This window comes from Lissotriton helveticus, chromosome 12 (genome assembly GCF_964261635.1).
Source record: "Lissotriton helveticus chromosome 12, aLisHel1.1, whole genome shotgun sequence".
Classification (NCBI taxonomy): domain Eukaryota; kingdom Metazoa; phylum Chordata; class Amphibia; order Caudata; family Salamandridae; genus Lissotriton; species Lissotriton helveticus.
In genome coordinates this window covers 724,115,335-724,129,606 of record NC_136073.1, presented here as the reverse complement: position 1 = coordinate 724,129,606, position 14,272 = coordinate 724,115,335, and the positions used below count along the sequence as shown (strand labels likewise).

Genomic DNA, 14,272 nt, shown 5'->3' with positions numbered 1-14,272 from the left:
GGCAAGTCTCAGAGTCCCACTTCCCATTCACTAGCAGTAGTGGTTATTCCTCATTTACTGTAGGTGACATACGGGTTAGGCTCTAATAGCAGTCCGAATCTCAGGAGTCCTACTCCAACTCCAAGTTCACATAGGGCCTTCTGGTCCTTCGATCAGTCTTACCTGCACCAAAAGGGATTGCAAGACCGGACTGTTAAAGACCATCTCACTCGTGGGCGTGGAGGCTGCAGTGGCTGCGGCCTGTGATCAGGCTAAAGCGAACAAACTACAAATTCTTTTTTGCAGACGTTCAAGGTTTACTAAGAGGGTGATTCCATTAAAGTCTATTGAGGCATTTTGTTTGTTAGGTGGGTGCATATCAGTAAATAGAGAGTAATATCCAATAAATGTGGGTGACTGGACAGATGTGCTGTGTGCCCAGCATGTGGTCCGAGTTATTACCATTATCACTTTATTGATGATTGAAAATTGAGCACAGTGTAGCATTTTGAATTTTTTCAAGCACGCAAATCCTAAGGGAAGCAGTCACAGTGACTGGACAATGTCATCAAAGATGTCATTTAAAATGTCAGGACTGATGTAAAATATTAGACCATAAGCAGTGCAAGTCATGGGTGCACAGTATAGTTAGTTGACTCATTTCTAACTGGCAAATTTCAGAGTTTTGAGCATTTTGTTTTTAAACATGAGCTACTGTTTTATTCCTTCACCTAACTATAACGTCATTGTAAACACACTCTAATCAGTGAATTTGAGTTTTTTTGTTATCATATTCCAAAAATACCATGTCTAACACCTTCTTTAGATGGGGCACCCCAACCTGCGTTTGGCATATGGCACTGCACAGTGGGGGTGGGGGGATTGACATCACACCTGGCCTATGGCCAGACCTTGTACTAATTTCTGTGCAACCATAAAATCTGACCCATGGTTGTGTGCAGTGGAGATTGGACAAAATTCTTTGCCTCAGGGCAATTTGATTTTTTTGCCCTGTTTTTTAAAGTTTTAAAAAACTTTTTTAAAGTATTTTTTAACTTTATTTACTATGTTTCACTACTGTATTTTCAACTTTGTAAGTTTTTTTGTGAAATGTAATTTTTATTTTTTTACGTTTTTTTTGCCCATCTTATTCGTGTTCTTTCTTTAGATGTTGTTGGATGGCCTTATAAAAAAACTTATTTTATTTGCCTTCTCAGAAGCTGCAACTTTCCGACAGTGCTTGCATGCTGTAGCAAAGTGCTGCATATTGTCATTGTCCTCCTCTTGTTGTTGGCGCTGTACTTCCAGGGTTGGCATTTCTTCTTCTGCTGCTCCCTGTTGTGTTCTCTCGCACTCTGCACGAGTTATGTTGCTGGGAGGCATAGCCCGCAGGTGCCTTCACATCCCACTCATTCCCCTGGAGTACTAACCAGGTTTACCCCTATGGAGCACCTGTTTGCACAAGGTGCACATAATGTTCTGATCTAACTCTGGAAGGGCCGGTGGATGGGGTGGTTGGTGGCTGATGATGCGTGGCCTTGAGTACATGGACTCTGATTGCCTGCACACCAGTCTGTCTCTCTAAAACTCCAATGTGTTGATGGAAATGAATGTGAGCCTTTTTTGTGCTTATTCTTTCAGCAATGTCTCTGAGTGCTCAATCAGATGTCTGCTTTAATTTGTCTGTTAGGTGACCCATTGGTACTTTAGTGCTGCCACAGGACTCATAGAACCAATCACAGAGTGCTGTGTCACTCCCATAAGGCCTTTGGTTTCTTTTCCACGTCCTACTATAGTGTGCAAGCTGGCTGACCACCTGGCCTGCAACCATCTCCCCATGGACAGACCACCTCTCGCTACACACAGCCTTTTGCTATGCACAGCAGGGATTTGATGCAGTGCACGTATCCCGCTGTGGGCAGTCGACCATTCCGCCATGTGAAGTAGGGGTTTGATGCAAGGGCTGGTAGCTGGCTCAACACACTACAGGGTGACCACCCCTCACTGTGCACAAGTTGGGTCAAACGGCTTGCCCTGCAGCAAAGGCTCCACTCAACCAACCAAGGAGAGGCCAACCTATGCTGTGCACAGGCTTCCACCATGCACTGTAGGGTTTGTCCTCAGGACCTGGACCTGGCTAGGCCCTGCCCCAACTTCCTGCAGGGCAACCATTCCCTGTTGAGTACAGCCTTCCGAATGGCAATTAATTCGGGAAATCACGCTCTTGAGACCACCGCTTTTTCTTGGCCCTGTGTGATGGATCAGCATAAAACTTTTCACGAATGAGCCAGGTCTTTTTTTTCTTGGAAAGCTTTATGCAGCTAGGCCACATGGGGCCACAGTTATTACAAAAAAAAGCCTTTCCTATAGATACTCTGACCTACATATAACTAAATAGTGGTGACTGCCACTGGGTGATATAACTATCTTAATTTAAATATAGATGTATAATCATACAATATAAAATCTGATTTAAAATTGTTAATCAAAAAAGAATGTTTGTAATGAAAGACAATTATTGTATATAGCAAGGACCAGTGTGCTTTTTTTTTGGGGAGCGGGGGGACATTCAGAGCTGGTCACATGCCCATCTGATGCCCATCCGGAGACACTACTGATTCTGTGATATGGCTAATGGACGGACGTATTTAGAGAATAGTAGGGAAGGGCAGGATCTCGGTGTCAATCTGAGAGACACTTCACGTGGACAGTACCCAAGACCCAATTGGTTTGTGGAAGAAAAAGTAAATGCTCCCTAAAGCACATCCATACACCAGCACCCCTTTTTCTTTTAATATTGCATTTAAATAATTTAGTTAACTATCAACAAACCAGACTCTATAGGATTTTATGAATCTGTCATGCTGTTGCAAATGGATTAAAAAAAATATGTCATATGTTGGGAAGTGAAATATGTACATCGGAGTTACCATAGTAAAAACTATCCATAAGGAATTTGCTCTACATAAATATTGAGTATTTTAAGATGATCATAACCTTGGAAACAGAAAAGGATTTCTCATCCATTAGAGCGGAGGAGTGTCACCTCACCAAATAAAATGCCCCAGAAAAGAAAAAGAAAATGGAAAATAAAGGTAATTTATTACCATTTTGTTTTTCATCAACCCATCCCAAACAAGTGTCAGGACGGGCCGGGGTCTGCTGTGTGGCAGAAGCAGGGAGTGGTGGTGGGCTACCTGTGCACTTAAGTTTAAAATATGCATGTCCCTTTGGCCGGCAGTCTTGCGACGGCCAGACATGCACACTTTTAACCTCTCTAACCCTGCTCTCTTAAGACAGTTGGGTTGAGAGCAAGCATAGGCCTCCATTGCCCTTGGGAGCGCTGAGAGAGGCTGCTCCCTCTAATCTCTGTGCTTCTCTCATGCTGGTTAACAGCATGAGAGCAGCGCCAGGATTGGTTAAGGGAGTTGACTGGGGATTGCGCTGAACACCGGACTGGAGCGAGGAGGACGTGTCGTGCAGCAGGTAAGGTAAGTGAATTTTTATTTATTTTATTTACACCTTACATGTAGCGTGTGATAGTGCATGCACCCAACCACCACCCATTTGCCTACCCCACTACTCGCCGTAGATGCCAGCTGCTACCCAGAACAAGTTCCAAGACTTTGAGGTGTGGCAGACCTTTTTAGGTTTTGCCTACGCAATGCGTACGAAGTACGCATGCGCTAGCAAAATCTAATGATATCTCGATATCTCTCTATGTGGGGTCGGGTATCCGCCCCCTCCTCCCATTGGCTAGCTCCATAAATGGAGGCTAGCCATTGGGAGCCGGATCTGTCCGTCAAAGGCCGGACCAGATTCGGGGGCGTTCCCGAGAATTTTTCCCTTTCTGCTCACGTCATGTAGACGTGTTCACTCGGTGGGCGGGGCGTTTTTGCGGGCTCGTCGAGGTTTGTTTAGGCCATTTTGCGGCCGACCGCAGGCGTCCAGGTGAGTCTTCCCTTTCCTGTCCCCCCTCCCGCTGTTGGTTCGTTTCCCGCCCCCCCGTCAGTGTGTGGCCGTTCCCGCCCCCCTCCCGCTCTCCCGTCAGTGTGTGGCCGTTCCCGCCCCCCTCCCGCTCTCCCGTCAGTGTGTGGCCGTTCACGCCCCCCTCCCGCTCTCCCGTGGCCGTTCCCGCCCCCCCTCCCGCTCTCCCGTCATCTGCCAGTTTAAAAAATTATTTTGTTTTAATTTGAATACTAAACTAAGTTTAAAACAGGTGGAAGCGCCCGCCATTAGCCAGACTGGTTTCGACACCAACTAGTAATGTGGTTGCAACACCATTCTAAGATGGCGGTCAGGTTAACCTACTATCGAACATGCGTACAAGATAGCCTTTGAAGCTCCTGCGTCCCACTTGAATTTAACACTCTATTTCTACACACTGCGCACTACCGGAAACAGTAGCAGATCGCCCCTGCGTAGAATCAGCTAACAGATACCGTCCGGCAAGATGGCGAAGATCGCCAAGACCCACGAAGGTAAGAGATGTCGGGGGGGCTACGAAAATCTTCCGCCGAAATTAAATAAATAAAATGCTAGGGGTGCAGTCGTGCACCTCGTGTTTATGGCTCGGGCCGTCTCCCTTAGGGCGCCGTTGGGGGATTTTAGGCCTGGGTGTTTTGAGGGTAGTAGTATGCCTCTACTGTAGTATAATCCTTCGTTGGCATTCACAGTCCCTCTCGTCTGGCCTTAGCATGGTGTGCTGGATAGATCAAGGTATCGTGCTTTCCCCCACTCTGGGCCCATAATGTAAACAAACTGAGGACCACACGAAGTCTCGTTGCCCTGTTCATTGGGATGTATGCTGTGCGTTGAGTGTCGCAGTATAGAGCGCTCTCTTAGTTGTTTATAGATCGTGCTCGAAAATTTGTGGTGTTCTGCGTTATTGAAAGCCTAAAAATGGGTAATTATTGGCAATACGTCCTTAGCAACATGCCATTGCCTGCGTCTAATGCCAAAGCTAGATGATGCAAGAAGCTCCTACCATGTTTTGATTTGAAGGACCCATCCATATACTCTTTGAGAAGGACGCATCACTTTCATAATCATTCTATTCTGTTGTGGCGTGGTGGGTGTATGTGGATGTTCTACTTAAAGTGAATACTTGTTTTGGAGATTCTTTTAGACAACTGATTGTTTATAGTAGTTTTTTTTACAATGTGGAGTAAGTAGATTGTAAGACTTATGCGTTTTTTTAACTGCAATTTGTTTTCTTGTGTTAAGCGTACAGGACAGTGTTTAGTTTTCATCGCATGTACCTCGAATAACATTACTTATCAGATTAAACGCCGTTGGAACGTACAGCTGTGGTTAGCAGCAAAGTACCCATGCTCAAACGTCTTTATAAAAGTTAGTCATCATTTTTTCTAATACCACGCACACAACCAGAACGTTCTACTTCTTATTTTAAAAAAAAAGTATATTTTCTCCACCCCTCTCTGAGGCAACATGTAGACCATTTTGTACAACAAGCCAGAGAAGCCCCACTATGGGAGTAGTTAAAAACATTTTCACCGTTCATTTTTTTAAATCTATATCAGTCTGGGCTGTTTGTATCTGCTTGCTTTCACTATTAGCTCCTCAATACAGAAGGGACCATCCTCCAGATGGACAATTTAAACCAGCTCCATAATACAGGTCTCCTTTTATTGGGTGCACATGCAACGCTAGACATTTTTGACGGTTATTGTACCTTATCAGTGGTGCAAATTGTGATCCTCTTTGGAGGGCTAGTAGCCCAGGATTTAGGCGTGGTGGGGGATAAGTCCTACCCTAGACAAATTTGCAAGTTGTTGGTATATGTTTCTAAAGAAGCAGATGAGCTGAAAAGGAGTTGCCATTTAAGGACTGTGTATAACAGTGGCTCACATTTGCTTTTGGTATGTGCCGGTCTGCTGGCTGTAACCATTTGCTGGGTAGCGGTGTCAACATTTGAATGAATGCTCTGAGAACGTGCACGCTTTGACTGAATTACTTACTATTGGCGTTTTTATAGCGCTGATCATGTCATTTGTTAGCTACTTTAAAGCACTCGCTGGTGGGTAAATCAGTCTCATGCGCAGTCTCGCTGGCGAGATTTAACAAGCATTAAAAATGCAATAAGTCTCACCTTGTATTAAGTTAAAGCCATTTGCTTTGCTATACAATACCATTAGCAAAGCAAATGGCTTTAACTTAACCGAGGCGAGAGCTGTTGCATTTTCAATGCTTGTTTTATTCTGATCCTGCTGTCTGTGATCTCTGCTTTGATTTAGTAATGTAATCTTACTGTTTGTTTTGCGCATAAAGTGCTTGTTAGTTGTGTTTTCATTTATTCTATTCGCCTTATGTGTTGTGTTTATGAAACTGCCTCATCTGTGCAGACTAATGTTGATTCGTGGCCCAGCTTCTTCTTGCGCGTGGAACAGTCACAGGGATGGTGTTAAAATGTAGTCTGTCTTTGTGGTGGGCAGAAACAGACGCATCAGCCAATAACCTCTTCTTCACTTCAACAGTGATTTGTTATTATTATTCTTGTATCATTACGAACTCTCGTCCTTTTCATTTACGTGACCCCCTTCTATTTGCCTGTAACTACGCTTGGCCTCGGGCTTGCAGTGTGTGTGGGGGCTTGCAGTGTGTGTGGGGGCTTGCAGTGTGTTGGGGGGGCTTGCAGTGTGTTGGGGGGGCTCGCAGTGTGTTGGGGGGGCTCGCAGTGTGTGGGGGGGCTCGCAGTGTGTGGGGGGGCTCGCAGTGTGTGGGGGGGCTCGCAGTGTGTGGGGGGGCTCGCAGTGTGTGGGGGGGCTCGCAGTGTGTGGGGGGGCTTGCAGTGTGTGGGGGGGCTTGCAGTGTGTGGGGGGCTCGCAGTGTGTGGGGGGGCTCGCAGTGTGTGGGGGGCTCGCAGTGTGTAGGGAGGCTCTGTGGGTGTGTGGGGGGGCTTTGTGTGGCTGTGTGTGTGGGGGGCTCTGTGTGGGTGTGTGTGTGTGGGGGGCTCTGTGTGGGTGTGTGTGTGGGGAGGCCTCTGAGTGAGTGTTGGGGTGGCTCTCTGTGGGTGTTTGTGTGTGTCAATTGCGAGAGATAAAGCTAGTGGCATTGTAAATGACAATGCCATTTATTTATGTTAAAAAAAACATAAATAAAAATATTGTCAAGAGCAATGCCAGTAGCTCAAACTTTAACAAAGGCAAAACCATTGCATTGTAAATGCTTGTATTAGATATTCTTCGGACATAGTTTATTTTGTTCCCGGGAGAAAAAAATCGAATGACCTGAAGTGAGCGCTTTTACTTAGTAATCCAATTTGATTTCAATTATGTGGCTTCACCAGGAAAAAAATGATGTGACACCCCTAGGAATTTAAACTGGGAAAAGAGTAAAGAAGATATTGACAAACCACAGCTATGTACCATGGAGTGCAGAATGGTGGAGGAACACGGAAATGTGTGAACCAATATACTGAGTTGCATTAGTAATAAAATGTCCCTATCTTGAGCTTAGGCACCATATCCTAGATGCCTCCAATGTTGCCTTTGGTGTGCGCAAACTGCCACTCTTGTGGCAACTGGAGAGTGCCTCAATGGTGGCTACTTTTCAGAGGTAAGCACCCTGTGGCCTTCCAATGACCATAGAAAGAAGAGTGGAGCGCGTGTAGTGGGATCCGTCATATTAACGAGCCATGCGATCAAGACTACCATAACAACATATGCATTAGTGCGTTCAACCATATAAACAGATACATTAGTAGAACAAGCAGATATCTGACATTTTTTTATTTTGAAAAGTGCACAGCAATTGAGAATATGAGACAATTTTTAGAGCTAATTTGCTTAGCGAATTTAGGATTTTGGTGCAACTTTTTGACATTTCTAGACTTATATCATCTTAATCAACTCACCTCCCATTCTTTTCCAACAACTGTCCACACTTTGTAACTGATTCCATTTTGCAACGTTTGTGTTGTGGTTACTCCTTCAACTTCCTGCAAACATCAACAAAGGGTCAGGAAAATTAACTTCTCTCAATTCCGAATCTGTGTGACTTGAAAAAGTATGATTTTTTAAATCATATATTGTTTGCATTAGTGATTACACTTGTCAATGTCACAATATAATTACTGTGCCACCAATGAAATGGCAACGCAAGTCCAAATTGTTAAGCCTCTTCTACAGATATCTTTTAGCTGTCTGTGGTCAAAAGACCTTTTGTGGAACATGCATAAAACGTACAGTGTACTTCAAGCCAGCTCACGACTTACCTCTGGTTCACTTGCTGGCCACTCTCCTTTACTTCCCTCTTCTTTTGTTCGTCAATCCTCTACAAGGCAGCTTTTTTTACCATCCTTTTGATTCAATGATTTATATCCTTCCACTGCTTACATTCAGATAACTTCTTTTTTTCTTGTCATTTTAGCACTCCATGTGAGTGCAGGTGTTTTCTTGCTCGCACCCTCATGTGTTGTAAATTTCCTTCCCCACGCACTTTTTACGTTGCTCCCACCCCCGCTTGTTCTCTGCTTCCCCCATTTCTCTTCCCCTGCTTTTTAGGTTTCGACCTGGCGATCTGCGCAAGCAGTTCGCGCAGGCGAAATCTAATGTTTACAATATTGGCTATAGGAACGTCCCTCGGCTCCCATTGGCTAGCTCCATAAATGGAGGCTAGCCATTGGGAGCCGGATCTGTCCGTCAAGGCCGGACCAGATTCGGGGGCGTTCCCGCGATTTTTTCCCTCTCCGCCTCTGCGATGTCGTCATCGCGGCGGTGGGCGGAGTTTCGTTTTTTTTTCTTCTGGGTTTGTTTGTCATTCCATGCCGACCACAGCTGCTGGAGGAAGCCCAGGTGAGTGCTTGTTAATCAATAATGGCTCAGACATCTCAAGTTGACCTGTTACCTATGCATTTTTGCGGAAAAGAGGACGTTTAATAACATTTCGACAATTGTTGCTCAGTGACTAAACAGCCAGGAGTTCCAACAATTTTTCGTAACATACATATGCTGGTTACACACGACTGTGTGTGTTATAAATGCAATGTAAGTGAACGTGTATACACACAGTACACAATACCCAACAGAATCTGAGCTTGGCTTGTTTTCGTTTCTGCTCTGAAAGTTCTTCTGGCTAGGCTTGCCCAGGTTTCACTTCCGAGCAGCAAGACTTGCCAAGCAGGGCAACGTCGGCGAAGCAAACGTAGAAAAAACCTTGGTTATGGTCTCGCCTGTCGGGCCAGTGCTGCTGCCGCTGAGTTCCTATCCCAGGAATAGGGGCAGATGGAGAGCCGAGAGTCTCGCAGCAGCACTACCCGCTCCCCTCCCTCTCTGAAACCCACACACGGTTGAATTAACATCCCCTGTGCTCCCTCTCTCTCGACTCCGTTCGTGCACCTCTCTCCCCACCTCTATTTGTGTAAAATGCCTCTATTGAGAAGGGCGAGTGACGAGTGAGACACCCCTCTCTCTCCAGCTGGGATTCAGTTGGTAACACATCTTCTGCGGGAGCAAGTCAGCAGCACTGCAGTCAGCAGCACCAGCATGGCTAGGTGGCATGAGGTGTCTCTTACGGCGCGTGCTCGCTCTGCCACAAGCTGGTGAATGAAGACTCGTCTCTGTCCATGAGAGCCTTCGCAGACCCCAGCCCTTCCAACTGTCCTGGATAACCCAGCCGGAGTGCATGACGCACTGCTTGCTTTCTATGAAGCGCTTGTCTCGTGAGGGGAGTGAGTCCGTTTGGAAGATGCTCACCCGAGCTTGTCTCGGATTTCTTTACTCTGGGCTGCTCTTGTGGGCACTTATGTTTTCGAGCTTCTTCAAAGGTAGGAACTCTCCATCATTCTTTTCATAGTACTGCCAAAGACGTTTTTTAGGTTTCGCCTGGAGCACGGAGCTTTAGATCCGCCTCCAGGAGAAATCTCTAGTCTTCAGTAAGGGACACTTGAATCCGCCCTCTGTTCCATTGGCTAGCTCTATAAATGGAGGCTAGCCATTGGAACAGAGATCTGTCCGTCATTCACGGACCAGATTCGGGGGCGTTCCCGAGATTTTTTCCCTGGGCGTTCCCTCTGTGTAGTCATCGGGCGGTGGGCGGTGTTTCTTTTTTTTGTTGTCCGTGTTTGCTTTTGTCATTCCGAGGCCGACCGCCGCCGGAAGAAGTCTTCCTCTGGTAAGTGCTTGCTGCGTCTCATGTCGTCTGTGCCGTTCCGCCCCCTCCCCGTGTGTCCGTTCCGTCCCCCTCCCCGTGTGAAAGTGATTTGTTTCTGGAGCTCGGCTCGGGTCCATTCCCGCCCCCCTCCCGCCCCCCCCTCCCGCTCGGAAGTGCATGTGCAGTTGCTCATCTTGCCTTCCCGCCCCCTCCTCCCCGTGTGTCCGTTCCGCCCCCCTCCCCGTGTGAAAGTGATTTGTTTCTGGAGCTCGGCTCGGGTCCATTCCCGCCCCCCTCCCGCTTCCCGCCCCCCCCCCGCTCGGAAGTGCATGTGCAGTTGCTCGTTCGACTCGGGGGTGGTTCTGTGTATGTACTTGTTAGCGTTGCATTAGCATGCAGAAATGCACCCAGGGGCAGTCACCGGATCAGCTCCAGTTGCTCTGGTGTCCTTGGCATTCCTGTGATTGTTTCTTGTCTGACTTTCAGTTAAAAGAGCAATCACTGGTGGTGACGGTTATCACTTGTTGTCATCATGGAGGCTGACATCTCGGGATTGCAGTGGGTAGGTGCAGAGAACGGTTTGCCATCCTCTAAGAGTACTTCTCGGGGAGCTTTATGCCCCAGTTCTAATGTCAGAGTGGAGCCCATATAGCGCTACCTCGTCGTAGCCCTTTTAAGAACTGCCATCTCAGACAGATGATGTGGAGTGAACTACCAATAGAGGGTAACGAGGCGGGACATAAAATGTTAAAAGCTTGCAAGACGTGCCGCACAGACCTGTAGAACTGAAAGCAAAAAAAAGGGGGTGGGGGCGCAGGGAAACGATGAATGACAGGGCACAGCCAATTGGAGTGGAAGAGGCGGGACCAGGGCGTGATAGGGGCGCGGCCTATGTAGATAATGAGGCGGCTCTTGAACACCTGAGGAATGAAAGGGGGGAGCGGTCGCCAAAAATAGGTGGGCGGGGCAAGGGCGGCCAAAGACCGACCGCCAGTGCAGATTGACAAACTCTATCAGCTGTTAAGGTCTTGAGCCCAGCCAGTGACCCCCTGTGCGTTGGGAGGCAATCCGCGCACAGAAGGAAGAACGCGTGTACTACCAGTCCAGCGAGGTTGCTGGCTTAGTACAGCGACAGAGGTGCCTAGACACGGAGAGGGAGGCGCTATACAGGCATTTCCTGCGTGAGCCCGGCAGCGTGGTTCATTGGTGTCATTTGGCACAAAAACCAAAGCGACATCTTGACAGAGGTGCCTAGACACGGAGAGGGAGGCGCTATACAGGCATTTCCTGCGTGAGCCCGGCAGTGTGGTTCATTGGTGTCATTTGGGCACAAAAACCGAAGGGACATCTTAACAGAGGTGCCTAGACACGGAGAGGGAGGCGCTATACAGGCATTTCCTGCGTGAGCTCGGCAGCGTGGTTCATTGGTGGCATTTGGGCACAAAAACCGAAGGGACATCTTGACAGAGGTGCCTAGACACGGAGAGGGAGGCGCTATACAGGCATTTCCTGCGTGAGCCCGGCAGCGTGGTTCATTGGTGTCATTTGTGCACAAAAACCGAAGGGACATCTTCGCTGTTCGGAGGAGTCCGCTGCCAGTGAAAGAAACGGTGCTTCCCAATTCCATGAGTGGAGGGGGTGTACCTGGGAGAGTGAGTGTGTGCTTCTAGGTGAAGAGGGAGGCCCCTAGATTACAGAGGTGGGCCAAGCTAATTTATTTATTTGTTACATATATTAATTGCATAAGAGGAAGGACGAATGCGTCTCCGTGTGTGGTGTTTTTTTTCTCAAGCGAGGTAAGCTGCTGTCGGTGTGTACTGAGGAAGGAAGCTGTTAATGCGTTTACTGATTAGTACGATGCTACATAGAGAAAGTGGAGGCTTAGGGGGGTAAAGTGCTTCTTGTGTGTAGAGTTGTGGATCTTTCAGCTAGGTAAGGGGCAACTCTGTTGAGAAGGGGATGCCTCTGAGACGTAAAGTCCTACAGCTGGTACAGCCACTGGTAAGTTGCTCTAATATGCGCTTCACCCCCTTGAATAGATCCTTTGCACATACCTACACACCACAATCTGACCTGCCAGTAGCATGCAGGGTCTGTAGCTTTGTTTCTTCTCACCTGTCCTGCACTGAGAAGGTCTGAGCATCTAAGCTGCACAAATTCACCTGCATTGGTCAGTGACCTACGACTCATTTTTTTCCGTCTTAAAAATCCAGCCTTGCTTCCTGGCTCATTGATGGAACCTCCATTGTGCACTTGGGGCCTGCATCACCCATCTGAAAGGGCGCCACCACTGGTCACAAGTTCCACAGCCAGTGTCTAATTTTAACTGGTGGCTGCAGGTGGTGGCCCGATGGCACTTATTTTTGGGGACCAGTACTCATTTTTTGTTTTCAGACTTTGACCCAGAGCAAGAGAGAGGAAACACATGCAAGGGGAAGGGAGGAGAAAGAGAAATACGGACAATGACAAAGGGACAAAGCAGTGATGATAAGAACCTGAAAGCGTGAGATAACGAGGCAGAGTTTCTGGTGGTGGATTAGAGATGCATGAGGTGGAATCAAAACTATGGAGCCTTGGTTTTCGCCACCCTCAATATTCATTAGCTCTGGCCGCAGAGTTATGAGCAGAAATGTTGAGCTTGGCTCTTAATTCCTTTACAAATAAAGTACTGACCACAGCAGACTTTCAGAAAGTTTTCCTTGAGCACATTCTGTATCCTCTATCTGCTTTGCTTTTGACTAGGCACTGTGTGTGTTTTTTTGTTAAGGATCTAACTAGTAGTAATGCACATACTTAGGTTTTAAGGTTCCAAGTGGGTTGATAGTTTGTTTTAGTTGATGGGCACCTAATTTGACAGCCACCACCACTGCTATCCCAAAACATCTATTCCTGTTCAGCTACAATGGCCCCGAGGTCAGCCGCCACCCTCCCAGGGGAAGACTTCTCCTTCGTCAGTCGTACTGTGAAGTTCCTGCTCTTCTTCTTCAATATGCTCTTCTGGGTAAGTGCTATTCATGCTATTAGTCCTGTTATTTGAACAGAGTGTGTATGACATTATGAAATGTCATAGGAAGCAGCCCTTGCTTGTCTTTTCTATACTATATCCATTCAGTCATATGTGAATTTGAAGTGTGTTGTAGTTTGTGAAGTAACATTGATCACGGGGTACAGAAATACTGGACTCAATTGCAGACTAAGTTCATGGCATATTTATTATGTAAACATAGTGCATGTTTTTTATTGGTGCAATAATGTATGATAAACATATTGGTTTCAACTGACGTTAAACAAATTTGGGATAAATGCTTAGATAGGGGACCTCCGCAACTACCTGGGACAGTATACACGTGAGATCTGTATTTCCTGAGTGAGCGATATGTTGGAGGAAGCATTTCAGTGTTAGACGGGTGTAAAGGAGTTAGCAGTCCAGTAGCTGGGGTGGGCGGAGCTAGGTGGGCTGAGGGGAAGAGGTGGGGACAGGACAGGAAGGGGTTAGACAGAGTAGGGACGGGGAACTGAGTGGACGTAGTAATAAAGAGCTGAACCTAACCAAGCACGTGTCCGTGTATCATTGTAGTAGGACACTACAACTGGCGACGGAGGACGGGATCCAGCAGTAAACCCGCCAGAACAAACCCCGTCCCGCAGCGTGGAGCGTCCCGAGCTCCGCTGCGATTGAGATCCTGCGGCGCCAAAAGAGAAGCCCCAGGAGCGACCCAGCGACCCTCGAAAGTCGAGGAAAGAAAAGTGCGCCGAGTGAAAGCGCCAGAGGAGAAGGAGCCGGTCGCGCTGGACGCGCGAGATCCAAGGGCGCGAAGACCCGACAAAAACGTGAGTGAAAGTCGGGAGCCCACTCCGACATTGCCCCATCACTTTCTGAGGCACCGGGTAGGCGAGAGAAGCGCCACGCAAGCAAGCGGCAAAGCACCCCAGCCAGTACCGACACCGTCGGAAAGTGAAGCCTTGCCGCCTGATGCGTGAGGCTTAGCATCAGGTCGGCGTGCGTGATCAGAAGACCGCGCTGAGCGGCGGAAGACCCCCCAAACCACCTCTGAGAAGCAGAAGGCTGCAGCCACCTGCATCTGTGAGTCCAGCAGCCCTGGGTGTGTGTGTCTGGAACGAGGGAGAGAACCTCGTGCACTGCAGAGGGGGCGGCCATCTTAAGGTCAGGCAACTTGGA

General features: G+C 47.6%; 1 protein-coding gene across 2 annotated transcripts in view; it reads right to left on the bottom strand.

Annotated features, from left to right (window-relative positions):
- LOC144799499 (uncharacterized) overlaps positions 1-14,272 on the bottom strand; it is a 154,524-nt gene that overhangs the window by 61,048 nt on the left and 79,204 nt on the right. For both annotated transcript variants that reach the window (XM_078670849.1, XM_078670850.1), the window contains exon 3: positions 7,856-7,939. In XM_078670849.1, the coding sequence (XP_078526975.1) occupies positions 7,856-7,939 (84 nt within the window). The remainder of the gene's footprint in view (positions 1-7,855; positions 7,940-14,272) is intronic.